Source organism: Sphaeramia orbicularis, chromosome 14 (assembly GCF_902148855.1).
Source record: "Sphaeramia orbicularis chromosome 14, fSphaOr1.1, whole genome shotgun sequence".
Classification (NCBI taxonomy): domain Eukaryota; kingdom Metazoa; phylum Chordata; class Actinopteri; order Kurtiformes; family Apogonidae; genus Sphaeramia; species Sphaeramia orbicularis.
In genome coordinates this window covers 20325562-20350726 of record NC_043970.1, presented here as the reverse complement: position 1 = coordinate 20350726, position 25165 = coordinate 20325562, and the positions used below count along the sequence as shown (strand labels likewise).

General features: G+C 35.4%; 1 protein-coding gene across 3 annotated transcripts in view; it reads left to right on the top strand.

The window, feature by feature from the left end:
• Positions 1 to 649: 649 nt before the first annotated feature.
• il2rga (interleukin 2 receptor, gamma a) overlaps positions 650 to 25165 on the top strand; it is a 29333-nt gene continuing 4817 nt past the window's right edge. For 2 of the 3 annotated variants that reach the window (XM_030155059.1, XM_030155060.1), the window contains exons 1-4: positions 15458 to 15617; positions 19923 to 20013; positions 24678 to 24850; positions 24970 to 25100. In XM_030155059.1, the coding sequence (XP_030010919.1) occupies positions 15536 to 15617; positions 19923 to 20013; positions 24678 to 24850; positions 24970 to 25100 (477 nt within the window). In that variant the 5' untranslated portion in view covers positions 15458 to 15535. Of the gene's footprint in view, positions 714 to 15457; positions 15618 to 19922; positions 20014 to 24677; positions 24851 to 24969; positions 25101 to 25165 lie in introns of those variants that run through there. The other variant, XM_030155061.1, reaches the window with a different exon arrangement.

The following is a 25165-nucleotide window of genomic DNA, read 5'->3' as shown; positions in this document are numbered from 1 at the left end:
TTTTTTTTTTTATTATCGGGCAGATTACGTCAAATACATCTGTGCTGTAAGGTATATCATCTTCAAGGCTGGAGACAAAACATGTTTTAACATCATGAAAAGGCTGGGTTTAAAGCATAACATTTGACCAACAACGAACTCCACCAACAGGAGGCAAAACCAATGAAATGGGAAGTAACAAGCATATACAGTATATACAGAATCTGTGTGTGTGCTGAAAACATTCTGGTTCTTTGTACCATGTGTAGAAGGAAAACAAATTATTGCTGATTCATTTTGTCTAAACTTTGTACTTGTTATTCTGATGATTTTAGACTTTGTACTTGACATGCTGAAGAGACTGAGCGAATAAATAAAATCTAGTTAAAACCAGATATTGTGGGGACATGGTATGCAACTTAGGTAAACATACCTTTGAGGCTTACACAGTATAAAGGATCTTTGCTTTTAGTTGTCTGTGTCTAGTCTTAGCAGACTGCGCCCTGTTTGCAGACTGCGAGATTTTGTCTCTGAATCTGTATTGATCATTGCTGATTATTGTTGGTTGTTCGCTTCAAATTGAAACATCATTTTGTAATAAATTTTATAAATCTACAGGATTATTGTGCTTCTGTCATTCTCACCGTAAAATCAAGGCCCCGACACCATGATGGCAACTAGCCTGCTTCTGATCCTCTGTCTACTGGGACACGCATTTGCCAACAAATCTACCGGTAAGAATATTTGTAGCCAAACAATTCAGCTTTTTTTTAAAATAAAAAAAAAAAAAAACTCTGATATTTGCCTACTTTAACTGAATAATGAATAGCTAGTAGACTTTTGACTCACCTAAAATTAAAGTTAAGATTCAGATGCACTGAAACAGAATCTTTGCTTTCAGATAGGACACTATTTAACATAACAAATCACCTGTTTATTTACTAGAATCAAATTTAAGTCTTAAAATGACAATATAATTATATAGGATTGATTTTTTACATTTTGGGTCTTAACTGCTTTTAATATCAGTGTGCTGCCTGTCCCTGACTGTGTCTGAGTGAGCATGTTGCACATTAGTTTACCACCCTTTGCTGTAGACAATGTATCCATCCTTTTATTTGTGATTTAAGTCTGTTTTGAAGAGAGAAGCTTGAACAACCTTAATGGTTTATCATTTGGGTTATGTGCCATAATTACAGACTTAAGACTGTGCAAATTCTCACGCAAACATAATTTCCAGAAAAGTGGGACATTTTATACAATGTACTAAAAACCCAATCCTGTTTTCATGGAGAAATTCACATATTTTAAAACTGGAACCCAAAAGGTTTGGAAACTGCTGGGAGTAAGTATCTTTATTCGGGTCAGATTTTATATAAAGATATCAAAATGAACACAGGAATTCCCCTTTGTTCTTAAACTACTAAATGTTTCTCATTTCTTGTTTTCATTTTTTAAACGTGTATAAGTTTTTATATATTATGCATTAAATTGCAAAAAAAACTTGACGGACTATCATTTCTCTTCACTGAGCTGAGTGGTTCTTGCCATAAAATGGATTAGAACAGTAGTTGACAACAGACTGTACAACACAGCTAATGGTCTCAAATGCAATAAAAAATCAAGAAATTCCATGAATTATCTCTTGACGAGAAAATCTTGTCACTCGATGTAGTCACCAATCCAGGTTGCAACATCATCAATCTGACAAAGTGAACGCTAAGAGCGTGACAAGCTGTTGTCAAGGAAAAATGTGTCTACTTCGATGAATCTAAAATATAAAACATATTCTAGTCTGACACTTTTTTCCACATAAAATAGTTTTGATGCATCAGTGTTTATCTGCAACGTAGAAAATAATGAAAACTAGAAAAGCACTCTGAGAACGCAGACCTCCGCCAAGGCAGATCAGTCAACCCCCTCACCCTTCACCACCAAAATGTAATAATTTGTTCCTTGTGCCAGTATCAACATTTCCTGAAAATTTCATCAAAATCCATCCATAATTTTTTGAGTTATCTTGCTAAGAGACAAACACACAAACCCCAATGAAAACATAACCTCTGCCGTTTCTAGGCGGAGCTAATAATGTGACCTCAGATGTTTCTTTGTCATTGGTTTGAGAGGCACTTAAGTCATGTCTAAAAAGTCAGGTCATATTTTATGGTCGATAAGACAAAACATTCTGTGTAAAAGCTGTGTACAATATCCACCTCCCACCTGTATGAGGAGCATTCTACGTGAAACCAATGTGTTGATCTCAAGTGTTTTGTCTCTGACAGATGTAGACTGTTTGGTGATTGATCTACAATACATTGAGTGTAGCTGGAAAACACATTGGACCCCAGATGTCAATTATACCTTCTACAGCAGGTTGGTAATCGGTCACTTCAGTCATAAAATATCCACTGCATGGCCAGTTGTGTTAACTATTTCAAACATCTCCTAACCATTAGGACGGGGATTCCAGCTGAGCTGCAGCAGTATTCACAAACACTGTGGCCCAATCCCAATTCACCCCTTGGCCCTCCCCCTGACCCCTACCCCTTGGCCCTTGCGCTTGGCACTACCTCTTGAAACAGATTTGCCAGAGGTAGGGGTTGAAACATTCCCCTATGAAATGGGACAACCCTTCCAGACCTGTTATGTCATCAGCAGTCATCGATGTCGCTATAAACAGATGCAACAACTTTGTGAAAGAATTCACCACACCGTCAGCAGCTGTACCCATCTCTGCTCCATGGGCTTTGGTCATCTTTTTGTGTCTATCAACCACAAACCGCAGAAATGCGATCTATAACACATTAAAACGGCATTAAACAGTCGATCAAAAACATTAAGTAGTTTGTGAGGAAAATACGTACATTTGTGTTTCTTTCATCACACTGCTGCACTTTTTTGCTGTGTTTACCTCCATTTTGCTGATGATTTGAACAGAATTATGGGAGACTTCTCGTACCCCTCCGTTTGCAATGTGGTCCTGGAAAATTTCTGTTTCAAGGGCCATACAGTTCTCCCCCTTAGCCCCTCCCCTCCGACTCATTGAGAGTTGGGACACCCCTACCCCTTCATGTGAATGTGTAAAATGGACCAATGCACCATTAGTCGTAGGCATATAAGGCAGAACAAACCCTAGGATGTTAATGGATCAGTTATGCAGTGTTATTAACCAAGGATTCTGAGGAAAATTGAACACCTTGCTTTCCCACCTCAGCAAGGATCTGCTCCAGGCTCCAGCCTTCCACCTTCTTGAATAAGAGTATTGTAAACTGATCAATTTGGGGGGGGGGTGCAGATCAGGTCACTATAAATCTGGAGGGGGACATGCACGCCCCCCCCCCTCCCCGCACCCAGCGCCACCTGCATGCCTGGTTTTCACACAGCATATTCAAGTCCATATCCGAGTACGCTGGACCTCAAAGTCCTATTACTTTTATCCATGTGAAAGCAAACGTTCCGTGCTCGAGTACCGAACTTGAGTCCAGCTCAGAAGGTAGTCCTGGGTATGGACTGCCCAGACTCCAGCGTGGTATGTTGCCATGTGAATGCAATCCGTGCCCGAGACCGGATGTGACCTAATCACCTTTCTGACAACGGAAGTGACCTAATCACCATGAGACCATAGACTGCGCTCTTGTTGTCTCCTGAAAAAGCCTCAGATCCGTGCGGCACAGGCTCACCTTATCGACTGAACCACTTAGTGATATATCAGGGATAATGAAGGTCGCTCTTCTTCACTTTGCCTCAAACAGGCTGACAGATAGAATAGTGGTGCCTGTTTTGCCACTATTGTAGACAAATGAACAGAACAGTCGATGACGAAAGGGTCTGTCTTCTTCTGACTTCCGCGTTTGTTGGATAGCGACAGAATTCCTTCCAGGAATCATCTTTGATGCATGCCTCCATTTTGATAAATAAAATTTTGATCTCTTTAGATTTATCAGAGAGTATCTGTCTTTCAGTGCTGCGCAGCTTTATTTGCATTGGATGATATTCTCACATCTGTCACACTCTGTCACTTCCTGGTCACAATCCCCCAATCACCCTTAAAACCTGTCAAATTATTGTACCATCAGACAATTCAATTAGAAATTCTGTGCAAAAATCCACTGCAGTAACATCAGGTTACATCGTAGACACATTCATCTTAGATATTTCATACATTTTTAGACCTAAAGCTCCTTTTTATGTGCCTACGTCATCAGGCTCCTTCTTTATTAAAATAATGTATTTTGCAGTATCAGCAGTTGAACAGAGTTAGTACACAGGACTCAGCAAGTGCTTATTGTGGCGTTGTAAGGTGTAAAACCTCATTTGGACAATCAGCTTCCTATGTTAAAGGAGCAAAACTGTGGAAGTCTTTACTAACCGAGTAGAAAATACAACACAATTTGTGTGTTTTTTATGTATTTAATAGAGGTGTTAAATTAGGGCTGAAACAGAAATAAAACTGTTTTCACATGTGAAATTTTACTGAGATAAAATATTGGTATCTACCAGTTTTCTTTCTTTCTTTCTTTCTTTCTTTCTTTTTCTTCTCTTTTCATAAAAAACCTCCTGTGGACAGATGTTTAATATCAACGATTCACTACAAGTGCTTAATGCAGTGCATCTAATACTTGTTGGAGTTGTTGTAGTTCAAATCCTACTGTTATGTCCACTTCAAATATAGAAATAAATCTCAAACTAAATGTTAATGACAAAATCCTGATTTTAATACAGGTTCCAGTTTGACGCACTGGCTGAGTGTGCCAACTATATGACAGAGAAGGGCATGAAAATTGGATGTCAACAGCCCAGTGATGATCTACTTCTCAGAAGGTTCAGTACATTTTACACTGTGCTGGAATATGAAAACGACAGAATTTCAAAGGAACATGATCTTAGAACTAAAAGTATGTATATTTACAGTGTTAATGAATGCATAATTCATAACAGTAATCTGCAACAATGATTGGATGTTAAAAATTGTTTATGTCTTGTCATGATCCCATTCTGATTCGTGTGATTTCCAGTCAAGTTAAATCCACCAACAAACCTGACAGTCCAGAATAACTCAGACTCTAACCTGTGCTTCGAATGGAACAAAATGTCACGCTGTGCGGAGAGTGAAGTTCGATATAGGATGAACAACAACAGCGAGTGGATGGTGAGTGATTTTAACCCATCAAGACCCAGTGTTATTTTTCTGTCAGTTCCCAAATTAATGTTTCTTTCTATTTAACCTATTTGTAATGGGACTAGTACAAAGGCTGAACCCAAATGCAAGACCAGAACACAGATGACCAATTGAGAGTGTTTATTAAACACAATCACAGTAGGAAAAACACAGCACAAAATAGTTAACACGTCTATGAAGGCATGTGATACTGGACTCTTCGTCCGGGCTGTGAGCGGGGAATATGGATGGTCAGCACGGCCGAGCCGGAGGATTCCCGTCAACACCCCGACTAGGGCAAAACAGAGGATAGTCAAAAAACAAGCCAGGTCATACACAGGAGGGCAATTCAGGAGGCAACGGGACATGAGGGAAAGGCTACTCACGGTCAAGGTCCAGGCGAGGGTCAAAACACAAGGTAACACGTTGGAGGCTGAGGTAGTCAGGGAATAGGCAGAATCAGAAGTCGATGTACGAACCAGGTCAGAACCAGACGAGCAGGCAGACAAGGAACAGGCAGAATCGGTGGTCGGAAGGCAAAACGGGCAGACAGACTGACAGGTATCCAAAAACGCTGGTAAGTGAGCACACAAAGGTAGAACACAAACTGGCAAAGGAACAGGGGAAAACACAGGGTTTAAATACACAAGAGGGCGGGAAGACAATAGGACACAGGTGGAGATAATCAGGGAGGAGTCAGGTAATCAGGAGCAGGTGAAACAATCAAGGAGGGGAAGTAAAGACACCAGACATGACACATGAGGGAAACTTAACAAAATAAAACAGGAAATGACAGACAAAACAGAAAAGACAGACACAGTCTGGGAGCAGACATGACACTATTTAAGTGATTTATCATTATTTATTATAATATTATCCTCTGTCTTTTGCATTTTTCACTATAAATCATGTATTTTCCTTTATTTAATTTCCTATATTTAATTTAGATGTTCATAAAAACTCACAGAAAATTCAAAGGTTATTACATCAAAACAGAGAAAACTGAGGAAAAAGTAACTTCTTCAGCAAAGATATTAACTCATCATAAAACAAGGGTCTCCGTCCACTGTCACTGATCAAACTCCATGAATTTTACTGGTGAATCAATGTTGTAGAAGATGACGGTGTTTCCACGTTCACCTAAGAGACTCTTAACGTCTAAATAGGTCATATTTGATGACCATACATTTTCAAACAATTATTTACATGTATTAATAGGATTAGTGGATCAACAGGTATTAAATATTCTAGATCAGTAGATAATTTTGTTTGCCAGTGGATGTTTGGGACTTTATGGGTTAAGGAAGAAAATATTTATTTATAATTTTTTTTATCCTTCTTTTTCATTGTGACAATTCATTTTCATCATTTAATCCCATCATACCTTCATTTGTGCTGTACTTTCCACAGACTTTTCTAAATCTTTTATCCCTTATTTCACACTGTGCCACATCGTTATCCCTTCATATATGAATTCTTTTCCACAGACTTCCATAGTAAACCCAGGTAAGAGGAATTTCTGTATCAACTTGCTGTCCAGTGATTCATGCTCTGAGCTACAAGTGCGTAGCAGAATAGATGCCAGCTGTGGACAGTCGCTGTGGTGGAGTGACTGGAGTGAGCCAGTGGTCTGGGAATCCAACAAGAGGCAAGGTAACAATACATCCAAAAAATACATGGAACAGCTCATATGGGTTCAATTTATGGCACTGGTCTGTTAACAATTTATTGTAGCAATTAGGTGAGAAGTTCAGGCATTCAGGAAGTTTTATTTAATTTAATTTTTTTTTTTTTTGGTAACTTGTATTTTATTAGTTTTAAAAGAACAACAACAAAAAGATAGCACAACAACATGAATAAATCTGGGTAGCACAGTCTTATCAATTATTTTGCTTATATAATGTCCATTTTTTTCCACTTTTTGTTCATTTGTGGTTCTTGTAGTCTCAATCTGTGTGTTAGTTTTTCCATTAGAAATATGTCCTCGATCGTATTTATCCATTGATCCTTTGATGGCATGTTCATCTTCCACCAATTCCTTATACATTTATACATTTATACATTACAGTTATACATTTTTTTGCAGCTATCAACATCACCTTACCCAAATATTTATCGTATTCACGTATAGTGCCATCACCAAAGTTGCACAAATAAAGAATTTCAGGTTTCTTTGGAACTGTGTACCCTAATACTTGACATAGGATATTGTAGATCATTTCCCAATATTCCGAAAGATTTAAACATTTCCAAAAAACATGAGAATGGTCAACATCCATCTCCCCGCATTCTCTCCAACATTCCTGATGCCTCTGCAACTGATTACTTTTAAACTTGGGTGTAATAAAAAATCTTATAAGGTTTTTCCAGGCGAATTCCCTCCATGTTCGAGAGCTAGTAGTTGTATGATGTAATTTCCACATGTTTAGCCAATCTATATCATCAATTTCTATGTCAAATTCTCTTTCCCATTTTACTTTTACATAGTAAGTTGTTTACTTAACGAGATTTTTTATGGCTTTATATAATGCTGAGATTATCCTAATATTGCTATATTTTTTATGCTTTAGTCATGATTTGAACCACATCGCTCTCTTCCATGGAGTGTCCCACCTGTATTCCCCTTTTATAATAGTCTCTCATTTGAAGATTATGTAAAAAATCATCTTTTTCAAATTGATATTTTTGTGCCAAAGTTTGGAAAGTCTCCAGCCTCCCATTATATTCCAGAATACACCAACTTGTAACTTCCTGAGTTACCCAATTTATGTAACTTTGGTCAAATATAGATGGCATAATTTAAGGACTTTCATTATCATGCTATTGAGAAACCATTACAAAGAGTTATGAAACAAAGGAGCAACTTAGCTCATGGTGCAAGAAAATGAACTTAATAGATTTAATCATTCCACAAGAAAACAAGTAACAAAAAGGGTAAAACACACCATAACTCTGCTATCAAACAAGAACAACACTTCTTCTAAACTTAGAACACTGTAAATACATACAACTATCCCAAACTACTTTGTCCCAATGCATGCTGGGAAACTTCCCCCAGCTGCTCCTCCAACATGCCACAATATTTATAACACATTTAAGTTATTTGCTCATTGTCTGTAATTGTTTCAGTGGTTGTTTGGAGTAAAAATCATGAATATTTAATGGGTGTATCAGCCCAGACTGATCCCAAAGCATCTTCTAGGCAGGAAACAACACAACAGGTGTTGACATGTGATTTAAATTTTTTTTTGAAGAGGGACACTTGAATCAGAAACTTGTTTAACCCATAAAGACACAGCCACTGGCCACCAAAATCATCTACTAATCTAAAATGTTTAATAACGTCTGTGCCACTAAACCTATTAATATGTTGAAATAATTGGTATAAAATGCAGTTTGTCATCTTTTCGTGGTCATCAGATATGATCCATTTGGACGTTCAGAGGCTCCGTAGCTTCCATCTTCTACAACATTAATTATCCAATAAAACCCATGGAACAATGACAGTGGATGAAACATTTGTTTTTAGATTCAGTTATTGATGTTTTTGCTGAAAAAGTCCATTTTTCATCAGTTTTCTCTGTTTGATATAATGAACCTCAACTTTAAACTGAGTTTTTATGAACATCTACATGATGAGTAAATTAAATATAGGAAAACACATGATTTTCACTGGAAAAAAAAAACAAATACAGAGGACAAATGGTGCTAAATCACTTAAGAAAGGTTAAAGATGGAGAAAAAATAATTTGGGAAGTGCCACTACAGTAGCTCTGGATCTTTATGGGTTAAAGATGTACAATGGCCACATAACCATAATTATACACTGTAAAATCTTACCAAGTGTATTTTTCTCATTTCTAGTCAAAATATCTCATCACACTTAAAATAAGACATAATCACCTAAATAGTAACTTGTAAGTGAGATAAAAGAACTTCTTTTCAGACAGTAGATCTTGAAAATCTTATTTCAAGAAATCTTACCAAGATAATTTTCACTTGTTCCGTTGGCTGATTTTTTTTTTTTTTTTAATTCAACATTTTATTTATTTATTTATTTATTTTTGCTTAATTCAAGCAAAACAAATCTGCCAATGGAACAAGTGAACATTATCTTGGTAAGATTTGGATTTTTGAAGTGTACAACAAGTAGAGTGAGAAAAACATTTGCAATAAATTTCATTAAGAATATCAACTTCAAAAACTGTGAAGGCTAGTGTCCTCATATGGAATATCTGAAGTAATGTAATGGTTCATGTTCGATAACTACAAACTCTAAATGAAATCCCGTGTAAATTCTAATGCAAACATCATTTCCAGAAAAGTAGGTCATTTTCTCAGATAGATGTTAAAGATCATCTGCTTTAGTTTGTGATAGTTAATGACTAAACTTTTGATGAACCGAGAATAATTCGGTTATCAAAAAAAAATTGATAAGTACCACCACAAGCAGCAATAGTCAATAATACTCAGGCTAAATATGCACGTGTATAATTGCTGAAGAACACGAATAAGGCAGAGACAGGACTAGAACCCTGGATCTGTGTATTAATGGTCAAATATTTTACGACTAAACTGGGAAAATATGTTTTTGTATGTTGACACAAAAATTAGAATGTATGTCACTCTATATTTTTCACAAATGTGTCAAATCATCTATATGATTTTTGATGTAAAAAAGTGCCTTGTCACTGCCACTTTTTTTTTTTTTGTTAGATTATGGAGATCTACATTATATGAATGCATCCTCAAAATATCTTCACATGGTAGACACAGTTTATCATGCTTCTCTTAGGTTTATTACTAATTCTAAAGCCATGACACATCATTGTGAGTTGTATTCCAGAGTGGGTTGGCCTGTCCTGTCCACTAGGAGGCTGGGACACTGGCACATCTTCATTTACATGGCCATGCTTGGACTACTGCCTTCCTATATCTGTAGTTTAATGACAAGAAGAAGTGTTATTTCTTATTTTCTGTGATCAAATGAGCATTTGTTCCTCTTTTTTTTTATTTTTTTTTATTTTACTTATTTATTTTTGTTATACAGAATACAATGGAAATATAAAAAATACAGTAAAATATGGATAGAACAACATGAACAGAACAGAACATAGCCAGGGGACAAAATATGCTCTTAGAAATAATACATCAGTTTACACAAAGATCATAAGTGTTACATAGAACAGTGGTTTTGATAGCTTTTTTAATTTTCAGAATATTGAATACTTGAAATATATTGAGTAAGCTCAATTTTAAAGATTAAAAAGGAAGGTTTGTGATTGGAGAATTTGGATTTATGAATGTGATATTTTGCTAAAAAAATAGTATTAGGCTGATGATGTAATATTGATCTGATTTGTTAGCAGGGTATGAGGAAAAATATCAACCAATGTTTTTACATAAGTAAGAGAAAAATCAGAATCAATATTTTGACAAATAAAAAAACAGACATCTTGCCAGAAAATGATTGAGAAGGGACAAGACCGAAACAAATGATATAAATTTTCTTCTGATTGATTACAAAAGGAGCAATCACATTTGTTCCTGTCTGTGCCGTTCGCCCGTACAGAGCTGGTAAAAGGGCATTTGTCTACTCTGCTCCTTGCACATGGAATATCTCGCTAAAAGACTGGAAACTGACTGAATTGATCTCCTTGAATGCTTTTAAATCCAAATTCAAAGTGCTAGAGACTAACTCAGTGACTTGCACTTGTTTTTCATAGTTTGACTTGTCCTGTAAATTACTGTATGTTGTAACTATATGTTATATTTCATGCTGCCTCTTGGCCAGGACTCCATTGTAAAAGAGGCTCTTAATCTCAATTGGATCTTTTTTTCCTGGTTAAATAAAGGTTAAATAAGAATAAAAAAATAAAAATATCTCAACCAAACCAAAGGGTTTAATTCCTATCTATGCCTTGCTCCTAACGCTCAATCTTCCCATTTTTGTTCCTCAACAGTTAAATAATTACTGCCATGACTGTGCTTACAGCTATATTTTATTGTGATATTTCATTTAATTTCATGTTTAAATATTGATAAAAGTCTCTTTCATGCAGGTAAAAAATGAGCCCAAGAATACCATCAGAAACATGACCCATGGGCGTCATTGCAACTACCAGCATCCTCAGAGTGGTACACTCTCACATCTTTTAAATCTATATAAAATAACACTTTAATCATCTTGGAACTGCAATAACTTAAATCAGAGAGCTGTAGCTAACAAACGATACATTTCTGTTGAATTAATGATGATATGAAAATAGAAATTCTGTCATTATTTGACTTTCACTGTGGAATAACATAGGTTATATATAGGTCAGATAAACTAATGCTGTGACAGTTCATAACAGATGACTTAATCACTTACTGGTATATTGAAAAGATCATAGAATGACATGTGTTCACTTTATTCATTTGTCATCCGACTTATATCTTTCCTTTTTAACAAGTATACATTCTGAATGATCACTATGTATCAGAAACTGTGATTTAATTTTTTTTTTCTTCATAGAACTACAATGAGTCTTAATCAGTAATTAGTCAAATATTATTCATCTTTAGGAGTAATTGAACATTTTATCCAGAGTATTCACATTTCTGAATGTGACGCTCATCACATATTATTGGATTATGTATCATATTTGATGTAACGTGTACATTTATGTTTCAGCTGTATGTCTTTTTACCTCTGCCAGGAGGTATTGTGATCACTTTGCTTTGTGTGTTTGTCTGCATGCGTGTTTGTTTGTTTGTTTGTTAGCAAGATAACTCAGAAAGTTAGGGACGGATTTGGATGAAATTTTCAGGAAATGTCGATACTGGCACAAGGAAGAAATTATTAAATTTTGGTGGGGATCGGGGGGGGGGCAGATCTGTCTTGGTGGAGGTCTGCGCTCTCTGAGTACTTTTCTTGTTTTACTTTGTGTTTGAATTTGATGAGGATTTAGATGTGGTAACCTTAATTAAAACTTGTAATAATAAAACATGCTGAACCAGCTACATGGACATGTTAATTCGATCATAACACCAGATTCACTGTTATTCTTTTACATCTTCCAAAAGTATTTACATGACCATAAACCCATTCTCTTCATTTCTTGTCATTGTCCATTATCCTGTTCCTTGTTTGTGTTTATGTCATATTTCATATCTCTGTGTAATAAATAAATAGCCTCATTTAGTCTTGTTTTGATCAGCTCTATATGTAAAGTATCATGAGATAATTTGTTATGATTTGGTGGTATAAAAATAAATTTGATTGATTGATGTACAGGTTGGGTATATTTTGTTTCCTTTATAATAGAAATCTGAGATCACACAATCAGATTTTACTACTTTGATATAAGACCAAACAAGTTATTTTAATAATTCACTTTTTGAATACATCCTGTTCCTGTCACACATGGTTCCCTACTTAATATGGTATATTTTCCTACATTTATCTTACACTTCTCTAGGTTTTTTTTTTCTTTTGTTTTGGGTTTTTTTGGTCAGTTTGTTTCATCTGTCATTTGTGAAGTACTGAAATATACTTCCATGTATGAAATGAGCTACATAAATAGCACCACTGATTGATAGGAGGACCATTTAATGTAGCTTCTACTGTCATAAATCTATCCCCGTGTTTAACCAGTGATTGTTTATCAGCCCTGCGTCTCCGTGGTGTGGGGTCTGGTATGGGGTCCTGAAAGTGCTGAGGTCACCGGTGGTTACAGATTCATCTTCACCTGCTTCTGGAGGCCGTTTCTCACCGATCTTCTGCAGCACCATTAACCCTGAAATAAAGCCGTTCCCGCTTTAGTTTAAAACAAAAGCTGCTTAGTTTAGTTATTTCACATGCATTTAGACTTACATGTATGTATTGCATATCAAGTTCAAAATGTGGGACTAGTTTCTTGCTTCTATAACTGGTAATATACTTCTGACAAATTTTCCAAAGTTCATATACAGTAAGTAACTTGATGAACTTATTCCAATTATATTTGCAGGTAATTTATTTACTTACTTATTTTTTACCTTAGACCCTTGTAGACAGAAAGATGTAAGATCACCAGTTTATGTTTGTTTGTGCTTCCTCCTAAGATTTTAAAGTGCAACATCCCACATAAAAATATTACTGTTTTATTATTAGTCCACATGTGAAACACTGGTAAGTTACACTATCCTCAAAGTAGGCTACATTTATTCAGATGATTTTACTTACTGATTATACACTGCAAAAAAGGACTGAAGGAAGTGTAGAAAAAAAGCCTTGTCTCTGAGAAATTGTCCTAATGTTTTGTCTAAAAAGTAAAATATCTTTATAATCCTTATATAACCAATATATTGAATATATTGAAAATACCTTGAGATTTTTCTCAATATGGTGTTTCAGCTTATATTGAACTATATTCACAAGTAACAAGCTGTAACAATGGGTTACATGAATTTACAGCAGAGGAACAAGATGCTTGAGTGGTGTCAAAATCCAGTCAGCTCAAGCTGTTTCAATAAAACGATTAAAAATAGGGATGTTTTTTTTGAAGAAATGCCATATTATTCAAAGCAATTTTCCTCAGAGCTGAGACAGAAATACTTAAAGCCAGCTCAATCAAGAAAGGAAGTATTTGGTTTAAAGAAAATACATCCTGTTGTATGTTATCGGGTTTTTTTTTTTAAATAATAATAATAATAATAATAATAATAATAATAATAATAATAATAATGATGGATTGGATTTATATAGCGCCTTTCTAGACACCCAAAGCGCTTTACATTATTGACCCATTATTCATTCGCTCTGACATTCTCCCTCTGGTGGCAGTAAACTACATCTGTAGCCACAGCTGCCCTGGGGCAGACTGACAGAAGCGTGGCTGCCATTTTGCGCCTACCACCACCAAACATTCATACACCAGTGTGGGTGGCACTGGAGGCTAGAGGTTTACTTGAAACTCTTAATGTGTAAATCCTTAAAGTAATTAAAAATTTCTTTAAATCAGCCTTATTACAAAAACAGAATATTCATTTCAAGGAAGCATTTCTTACAGAGTGTGCTTAGTTGCTTGTAATAAGAAAAAAATCTATATAATTTGGACTTTTTTTTTCTCAACTTTAATGTCTTAAAGTGGTTAGGTTTACATTCTAGTTTTAAGAATTTTAGCCAACACCTTTTTTCTTCCCCATTGGTAGATTTTTTTTTGGCTCAAAACAAGCAAATTTGATGAAATTTAACAATATTTGGTTTTTCTCTAGCTGAGCAGTTTTTCAGTGTGCTTCTACCATGAATGTAATAAAATGTAATACAATTTACCAAACAAACAAACTGAGTGGAACTTACAATATTCAGTGAAGATCATTTTATGGTTAGTCTATAACTCTACACAAAACATACCATTTCAGACTCAAACTCAGAGGTGTGACCACAATGTCATAATGTGGGAGCGGGGGGGTGCGGGCATCCATGGTTGTCAGACTGGGGGTGGGGGATGATGTGGGGGGCATCCATGACAACCAAATGGGGGTCCGTTCAGTTTTGGCTGTTTGCTAGTGCTTGTTTGCTCCTGCTCAAACTGGTTGACAGGAAACAGTAGCCACAAAACTCAACTGCAGCACATACACAGTCGAACATACCAGATATGAAGTGTCCTGTCTGTCATGCAAGGCTTAGTTTTTTATCATTTCATTTCCTGATGATAACAAAGAGGGCTAAAGTCCTGATAAGGTTAAAGCTATTTCAACTTTTATTTTTCAACACAATGCCTCACTAAAAACAGGTATATAATCCTTTTTCATTTCTTTTTAACATTAGGAGTTTTGTTTTTGACATGTTAAGCATCTGTCACACACAAAATAATTAACAGCTTTTCCATCAGTCAGACAAGATCACAGCTTTTTTTTTTTATATATCTATATAAACACAAGTCCCTGTTGAGAAAAGGATATATCATCTTTATAAGTTTGTAAGCATAACTTTACAGGTGAAAATGATATGGATACAGCTGTTTGTATATGTCATTAGAATAATATCCATTCTTTTGTGGAGATTGGAAACAAATACTATGCATGCATATGATTTATATTTTTTTTCTGAAGTTATCACCGCACTATAACTCTAAATAATAAAAATGTATTTTAATCTAATATCCTTTACCCCATACACATATCGGGGGGGGGGTTTATATTGTGAAATACTGGAAGGATTAATCTGTTCAATCAAAAAATTTCTAATATCTGCGTTATTTAAGCATACGTCATGATAAGGACATGCATGACATTTATCTACAGGCTATAACTTCCTCTAACAGGAAGCAAACCCAGTAGAGTCGGAAGCAGTAAATACAGAAACGTACAACCCGTCAGTTTTCATATGAAGAAGTGCCTGTGTGTGCCGATACTGACAACAGGTGTTATATGTTTTTCTGTGCCACGATGGCAACTAGACTGTTTCTGATTCTCTTTCTAAGTGGACACGTGTTTGCCAAAGGAGGTCCTGGTAAGAACATTTAAAGTTTGACAATTTGATATTTTTTTAGAGAAAAATCCACTACTTGCCACATGGATTGGTTTTAGCGGTTAGACTGTGTGCTCAGATGCTTCAGTAGAACTTATTATATTGTTGCGCTGTATATTATAAAATGCTAGTACACTCAATATCATGTCATATATGTTAAAGAAACGTTCTTCGGTATAATTATTCTTCATCTTTAATGGGTAATTTTTTTTTTTTTTCACATGAATAATAAAACCAAGATTATGAGGCAAAGAAATAGAACAACTGCCTATAGATATGATTATATTTAACAATTTCCAACAAGAAATATTTTCTTTTATGAGTTAGAATTCATTTTAAGTAATTTTTAAGGTATTAACGGTGTACTTCCTAGATACTTTTCTAGGGTAAATTCCCCTTCACGTCATTGTTCTGCCATTTCCTCATTGTCTGAGCAGACTGCGCATTAGTTTATTGCCCTATAGACATGTACATTTTATTTTTTACTTCCAATTTGAATTTCTTTCAAAGACAGATCTGTGAACAAGAAACAATAATGAGTCAACCATTTATTAAAAAGGAAGAAAATCAGGCCACACAACCAACAGTCAACAGACAGCAGAAAATAGCAAAAGACTGAATGTTGGTATCCATTTCATCTGTGTCTATGAAACATTTGCTTTGACCCACATTAATTTTCCAAATTACAACAGAAGAATTCTCTAGAGGAGTCCACAGGAGACAAAAAAGAAACTTGTTTTGTGTTTTGACAGTGGAAGAGTCTTTAAAAAAATGTAGATTTATGTCAGTTTGTAACATATTTTTGTAAGTGTGTGTTCGAAAGAGACCCTAAATCTCTTTCTGTTCGAGTTGAATAAATTTGTGAAATGCTGTACTTTGTTCTAATGGATATAAATCTGGGTTTAGGTCAGACTTTCTTAAAAAAGTCAATGTGATCCATATTTTGGTGTGTACTAACAACATTACATATGATTACTTTGCTCTTCATAGATCAACCCATCACAGTTGCTATCTGTCTCCATATTTTTTCATTTTGTTTTAATTATGGAAAATTCTGGAACAGGAGAAAAAAAAAACAACTTTGTATTTCTCTAATCAATCACCAATTAGACACCAAATGGAAGGCTTATTCCAACTCTAGGCTGTATGAGAAGTGGATTTGAACTGTCATTTTGAGGTTGAGTTGCTGTCATGTTGGCTTTTTGGAGCCAGAAGTCACCATATTTAGACAACAAATGAAGTTATATATGGGTCAGGTCCAGATGTGAAAGGTCAGGGCTGAGCTAATTCTAAATGTGAGTAATGGTAAACTAATCTAGAATCTAATCAAATCATCTGTCTCCAGAGGTGTCAAAAGTATTCACATTTGTTACTGGTATAGATACTAGGGTTTAAAAAGACTTCTGTAGAAGTTGAAGTATCAACTCAAGCTTTTTACTCAAGTAAAAGTGTGAAAGTAGTTGGTTTCAAAACTACTTAAAGTATAAAATTAATGTAAGAGGAAAAAATGCCATTAGGACAAAAGCTTAGGCCACACCAGGGGCCTATAGTGCACTACCCACCTCCCCAAAAAACATTTTTCTAAAGGCCATAATGACTATAATGTTATATAAAAATATTAATGTGAAAATATGGAATGCACTAGTCTAGCTGTTTCAGCCGCACAAATGCCCATTGAAAAGAAACACATTTTAGTCCAATGCAAATGTATTAAAGAACCATATACGTGCACTACTGAGCATTAACATGTGTTTATGGAGCGGAAGATATGAGGACTAGTTGAATATAAGTATTGGAATGATGCAAAAAGTCAGGTGCGATGGATCACATACAAACCAATAGGGTGTTGGAATGGTATATGTTTATACTTCTCATCCAACCACAATCAAATTCACTCTATCCAGATGGAGCCATTTATCTGAATAGTTATTTTTTATTTGAACGATGACAAGCCAGAATGTATGGAAGCGTATTGCATTCACACAAAAAATTAAATTTGGCTCTGTTTTTCTGAATTAACGAGATAATTATCTCGTAATTACAAGAAAAAATAATTTTTTTAAAAAATCGGCCTGTTTTTCTGAATTTACGAGATACTGTTTTCTGAAAAAAAAAAAAAAAAATTGCTCTGTTTTTCTGAGTTTATGAGATACTGTTTCCTGAAAAAATAAATAAATTTGCTCTGTTTTTCTGAGTTTATGAGATACTGTTTCCTGAAAAAATAAATAAATTTGCTCTGTTTTTCTGAGTTTATGAGATACTGTTTTCTAAAAAAAATAAATAAATAAATTTGCTCTGTTTTTCAGAGTTTACGAGACACTGTTTCCTGAAAAAAATTAAATTGAGCTCTGTTTATCTGTGTCAGTTGGACAGTGGTCCCTGATCCAGGCAGGAGCTCCTTCTACCTGTGCCGCTGAAAAGCCTTCAGGGGAGCGTGAAGTTTTTTCCGCTCTTGTAACCGGTTCCGTTTACAGATCATGGAACTAATTTCGTTTACAGAACTCAGAACCAAGCTGTGCTCCGACCTCCAAGCCCTGTTTCGTGCACGTATCAAGCCCTCCAAGCTCACCGGTGTGCAAGCCGGACAGGAGCCAGCACTCAGAGCCTGTAGCCCGGCTTCCTGACAGGACATGACGCAGTAATGGGAGTTGGCATTAATATTAATAAAGTCAAATAAAATGACATTCACCAGCATTAAAGAAAATATAAATAGCAGAAGAGTGTAAATGTGTATTAATTTATTTGTCAGATCTGATGGAAAGCATTACTCAGAACTAGATCCGTGGAGGAGCGGCTTGGTGTACCGGTTCACACCCCCGATAGCTTTCCATCAGGTCCAGGTGGAAAGCTATCTGGGGGTGGGAGTGGGGGGGACCGATAAACAGAGCCGAATTTAATTTTTTTCAGAAAACAGTATCTCGTAAACTCAGAAAAACAGAGCAAATTTTTTTTTCCCCAGAAAACAGTATCTCATAAACTCAGAAAAAAAGAGCAAAAAAAATTTTTTTTTCAGAAAACAGTATCTTGTAAATTCAGAAAAACAGCGCCGATTTTTTTTAAACTTATTTTTTCTCGTAATTACAAGATAATTATCTCGTTAATTCAGAAAAACAGAGCCAAATTTAATTTTTTGTGTGAATGCAATACGCTTCTGTAAGAATGAAATAGGAGTAAAAAAAAAATTTTAATATAAGGAGTAGAAAGTACAGATAATTGCGTGAAAATGTAAGGAGCAGAAGTAAAAAGTCGGCTGAAAAATAATTACTCCAGTAAAGTATAGGTAACTAAAACTTTTACTTAAGTAAGGTAATGAAGTATTTGTATTTCATTACTTGACCCCTCTGTCTGTCACCCATCTTTGCTCCTGAAGAACGAGACATTTCCTGGTTGTTGCTTTTATACCACATCATGACTATAGTCATCTGGTCACATAACCTGCTTTTACTTAATGATTTCAACTCAATTATTCTTAAATTAATTTCATCAAAACTTGCATATTTTATATTTAATATAAATTTTAATTGACATTTTATACATGCAGTCCATACTTTTTCTCATTTGAGGTTGTCCCTCCTCATTTTTGTCCCAGATTATGTGACAATAGATTGTGGACCTAAACTCTGACATATTTTTCATTTTTTATAAAAATCAATTTGTAATAAAATCCTAAATTCAGGCCATTTTCAGGTTAGAATACAACAGGACTGTTTAAACCAACTAAAGAGTGCAATTATGTTTGCCTCCTTGTAATGTAAGAATGTTGTCTTATTTTGGGTAAATGGGAGAAAAAATCTTGTACATCTTAAAATACCGAGAAAAATGTGTTAAAGTCTTTGGTCTGTGTTGTAATATTTCCGATGAACAGACTTATCTTACTTCATTCTCATTCCCTTGTTTCTATGAAAAGATGTGTGAGGTGATCAGGCAGATATCCAATTTTCAAGATGAATGTGTTGTACGAATGAGAAGAAAACAAAAGGTTAACATTTAGAACTGATCATCTGTATTCAAAGGAAATGTGCTTTACAGAAAAATTGGAGGTTCATTGAAAGATTACAGTTATAAATCAGACAGACTGAAGATGAGTAAGCATTTGATATAATGAAACTAGTGACATATAGGAAAGTATCATCTGCATGCAGAGATATTAAACATAGAGATATAGATAATGTTTCTAACCACAATTCAAATTTCTGTCAAACACAATGCTTGAACACAAAACTTGTGAAATAAAGATTATATTTTCAGTTATTTTTCTGTCTGACACTTCTTTGTTGTCTCTGATAGATGTAGACTGTATGGTGATTAATCTGGATTATGTTAACTGTACCTGGAACGCACAAGGAACCCCAGACGTCAATTACACTTTCCACAGCAGGTTGGTAACTGGTGACTGCATTCATTAAAAAAACTGTGTGCTATTTATGACTCCTGACGATCCCCTGAGAATATTCTCAGAGCTCCTACCTCCAACAATTTTAACAAGTCCTATTTTATGAGTGATTTTTTTTTTTATTCTCCCAGCGACCCTTTTTTAATGTAATATTCTACTTCTGTGAATAAGTGTGACTTATTCTGTTAGTATGATATGATCTTTTAAGAGACTGGTTTATCAAAAAGGAAAGAAAGAAAAAGTAATTACATAGTTGTAAGGGGTAGAGGATAAGAAATGACACCAATAGGCATAATTCAGCGGTATCCACTATTTTTCTTAAGAAATTTTAGGTCAGTCATGATTGTTCAGGTATTTCACATTTTTTGGGAAAGCATAATTTAAAAAAATCATACTGTAATCACACTTTTTCGTATTAAACTCATATATATGTATCAAATTTGTTATAATATGATATGCAATTCATGTAATTCATGCTTGAAGCCTATTCACACACTAATAGTTTTATATTTATTTGCTTATGTTCATTTACCTTGCTCCTACTTTTATTCTTTAATTAATGCTGTTTGATATTGAGCCTGCAAGGTGTGAAGTAATTGAAATGAACAGCATCACAATATGATGCTTTTAAAGCACCATAATTGTGTCATAGTGTGGGGGGAGTTCACTTGTTCATCAGCATGTTTCCATTTGTCGAATATCTTAAGGCTCAGACTTGTATTTGGTATTAAATGGCACTGTGTGGGGGATATTTCTGCACCTCTAATGAAATCAACCCGAAACATTAACCCTGTGCAAACTTAATTCATGGAATTCCATTAACTCACTGTTACTCTATTCAGTGTTTGGAGAATATGTCTTCTTCTGTGTATTTCTGTTATTTTCTTCTCATCCTCCTAAAAATCGTGCTTCTACTTTACACAGATTTATGCATCAGAGGTGCTTGTGTAATTTTATGACAGCCATTAATGGTTTAATCAATACCATCATGGACCACCATGGATCAATAGTCCTAAAAGGACTTCAGTTCCATGGTTTAAATAAAGATCGCCATCTGGTAATTAATGAAGAAACATGACTCTTCAGAGACCTCTTGACACACAGATCGATAATGATCATCTCAAATATACGAGTCTAAGAAACAAAGTTATAAGTGAGCTGCACAAGGTCAAAATAGACTTTTCCAAATTATTGTTGAAGCCAAAGACAGCAGATCAAAACTGTGGAAACATCTGGACAATTTAACTCAAACACCCAGAAGTATCAAAGAATTAAAGGAGTAATATTTTGCTTTTGAAATGGAATTATGCATTTTAAAACATTTCCCTGTGGTCTACATAAACTGTAAATGCTATGGTTGGGTCTGAATTCTTCATTCATTCAACTCCACAGGTCCATCTTCAACCCTGTTTATGACTAAAGACACCAGAAAGGTCATTTTGAGCGCTGGCCCTTTAAATGCATGTGAGCCACTTCATGCCCCACCCCCTCCAGGTTGTTGGCTGTGCTGCTCTGTCCCGTTCAGCCACTTGTATTCAATAATACAACCAACAACTGAACATTTTAGGTAATCAGCTCGAAGTTTGGACATATTTTCAGTATGGACTACAACCGCTGCTGCTGACAAACAATTATAGCATACTCAGAGAAATGTTTGCCGGAGGTCTTGACCTTATATGTGCTAATGTGGTGATGTAACTAGTTATAGACGTAAAAAATTAACCAGGAATTAAAACAGGTATGGGAAATCCACTCAATTTTTGCCAGAATGAATATAAAGATAGCTTTGCGGCACCTGGAGGGTTCAAATTCAAACTTTTTGAACTATTAGGGTACAAATACACAAATAAATGAACCAAAGACTAATAAAAGTGAGTTTGACAAAATATGACCCCTTTAAGGAGCTAAAAATAAAATGGTCAACATATATGATAATGCAAAGATGAATTCAGTACCTTCTTTGTGGAAGGACGACAGGAACCTGCAAATAACTAACTAGCAGAGCAAATATCACATACAGTAGACAAAAACACATCAAGGATATCAATCAGCGAAATTATGAGTACAGTTACTCCTTCAAAGGCCAAAGACTTCTCTGATTTTTTATTCTGCACTGATAAAGCAACAACAGTTCACAATTGGTAGAACCAATGACACCCCTCATGAACCTGTCAATTACAACAAGATCATTCTCTCAAATGTGGAAAGCAGTTGTGATCAGACACATTTTTTAGTCAAGCGAACTGGATTTAACATGTAACTAGAAGCACTTGGAGAGCGCAGACCTCCGCCAAGGCTGATCAGTGGCCCACCCCGTGGGCCCTCCCACCCCCGAACACCACCAAAATTTAACCATTTCTTCCTTATTCCATTTCCAACAAACCCTGAAAATTTCATCAAAATCTGTCCATAACTTTTTGAGTTATGTTGCACACTAACGGACAGACAAACAAACAGACAGACAGACAAACAAACCCTGGCAAAAACATAACCTCCTTGGCAGAGGTAATTATGTAATTACAGACCCATTGCCATTGTCCCTGTTGTCTCAAAGGTATTTAGGGGAAAAAAATAGCATTGCATAATACATTTAAAGACAAATCAGTCATTACATCAAGAACCATTCAGATTCAGACATTTTACAGAGACCACTGACTGCTGTCTAATTGAAAAAAATAAAATGTTCCATAGATCAATGGCATCATTAGGCATCATTCTTAAGCCCCCGTAAATAATTTGGTGCTTTTTCATAGTTTTATTTTATTTTATTTTATTTATTTTTATTTATTTATTTATTTATTTATTTATTTATTTATTTATTTTTATTTTTATTTTTATTTTTTTTACAAAAAAGTACAGACAAATTCAATATAATGTGGCCAGAATATGGGTTTAAATAAATAATCCTATAACCTGTCATTATTAAGTTAAATATGATCATAAATCTGTTTCCCTTCACTTCACAGTGTAAGGTACAGAGCCCCTTCAGCGCGTCCTTATCCAGTCCATTCCACTTGTCCGCATAGAGTACGCCCACATCACTGAAAATCCAGTCCACGTTTTCCCTGCAGCCTCGCTTGTACCCATGTAACTTGGTGGCACACAGAGCGGAACTGCAGTGAATGTGAGGAGGAGAACAGGGAAGGAGATGAGGAAGGTGTTCAAGAAAGGAAGGATTCATCACATATTAGTTAGGTTCAGCCCCCAGCTAACAGCACAAAGTCCCATGAACCAAGCACTCCCAGTTTGACAACTAAAAACCTGAACACTAAAAACCCTGTACACCACGTACGAGAGAGCCCCTGTGTGTGTGTGTGTGTGTGTGTGTGTGTGTGTGTGTGTGTGTGTGTGTGTGTGTGTGTGGGGGGGGGGGGGGGGGGGGGGGGGGGGGGGTCCAGATGCATGCTGTACAGACGCCTTACCTTTGTTGTTATGCGGTCAAAAGTTATATTCCAGCTCTAAAAGAACGCTGCTACTTTTAGCTAGCTAGTTAGTCTGAAATGCATGGTGAGGGTCCTGGTTGTTTATAAGTGTGCGCTCTTTTTCCCCTCTGGGATGACTTCCCTCTGGAGCATCAGCTGTGTTTCTCACTTCATGCATGGATACACACCGTGAGCTGAGCGGATTCATGTATGATCTTCATTTAGTGGATAATAAGAATAATACACTAATCACCCCACCACCCCTACTGACCTGTAGGAGTGAGGGCAGAGGAGCACTGAGAGTGAGAGGGGAGACACCCCTACAGGAAAGTCTGAAGGATTTCACAGGATAGAGTCTTTTGTGATGCAGACAGTCTTGGAATATTCTGTAGCTCCATATGAATATGAAATATTTCAGTAAAGATGCATCACAGGACTTATTTAACTTGAGCTTTTATTTAGGAGAGTAGGCCTAATGATTAGAAAATGGAGACAGCCGATATATATATATATATATATATATATATATATATATATATATATATATATATATATATATATATATTTATATATATATATATATATATATATATATATATATATATATATATATAAATCCACTGCAGTAACATTAGGTTACATCTTAAACATATTCATCTTAAAAAATTTCATAAATTTTTAGACCTAAAGCTCATTTTTATGTGTCTACGTGATCAGGCTTCTTTATTAAATTAATTTATTTTGCAGTATCAGCAGTTGAACAGAGTTAGTACACAGTACTCAGCAAGTGCTTATTGTGGCATTGTAAGCTGTAAAACCTCATTTGGACAATCAGCTTCCTATGTTAAAGGAGCAAAACTGTGGAAGTCTTTACTAACCGAGTAGAAACTACAACACAATTTGTGTGTTTCTTATGTATTTAATAGAGGTGTTAAATTAGGGCTGAAACAGAAATAAAACTGTTTTCACATGTGAAATTTTACTGAGATAAAATATTGGTATCTACCAGTTTTCTTTCTTTCTTTCTTTCTTTCTTTCTTTCTTTCTTTTCATAGAAAACCTCCTGTGGACAGATGTTTTATATCAACATTCACTACAAGTGCTTAATGCAGTGCATCTAATACTTGTTGGAGTTGTTGTAGTTCAAATCCTACTGTTATGTCCACTTCAAATATAGAAATAAATCTCAAACTAAATGTTAATGACAAAATCCTGATTTTAATACAGGTTCCATTTTGACACACTGGCTGAGTGTGCCAACTATATGACAAAAAACGGCATGAACATTGGATGTCAACAGCCCAGTGATAATCTACGAGTCAAAAGGTTCGATACATTTTACACTGTGCTGGAACATGGAAACAACAGATTTTCAAAGGAACATGATCTTAAAACTAAAGGTATGTGTATTTACAATGTTAATGAATGCATAATTCATAACAGTAATCTGCAACAATGATTGAATGTTAAAATTGTTTATGTCTTGTCATGATCACATTCTGATTTGTGTGATTTCCAGTCAAGTTAAATCCACCAACAAACCTGACAGTCCAGAATAACTCTGACTCTAACCTGTGCTTCAAATGGAAACAAATTACACACTGTGTGGAGAGTGAAGTTCGCTATAGGATCAACTACAACAAGTGGGATGTGAGCAATTTAACAAAAACAAACAAAAAAACAGGTTGATTGTTTCATCTTTCTATTTCATTGTG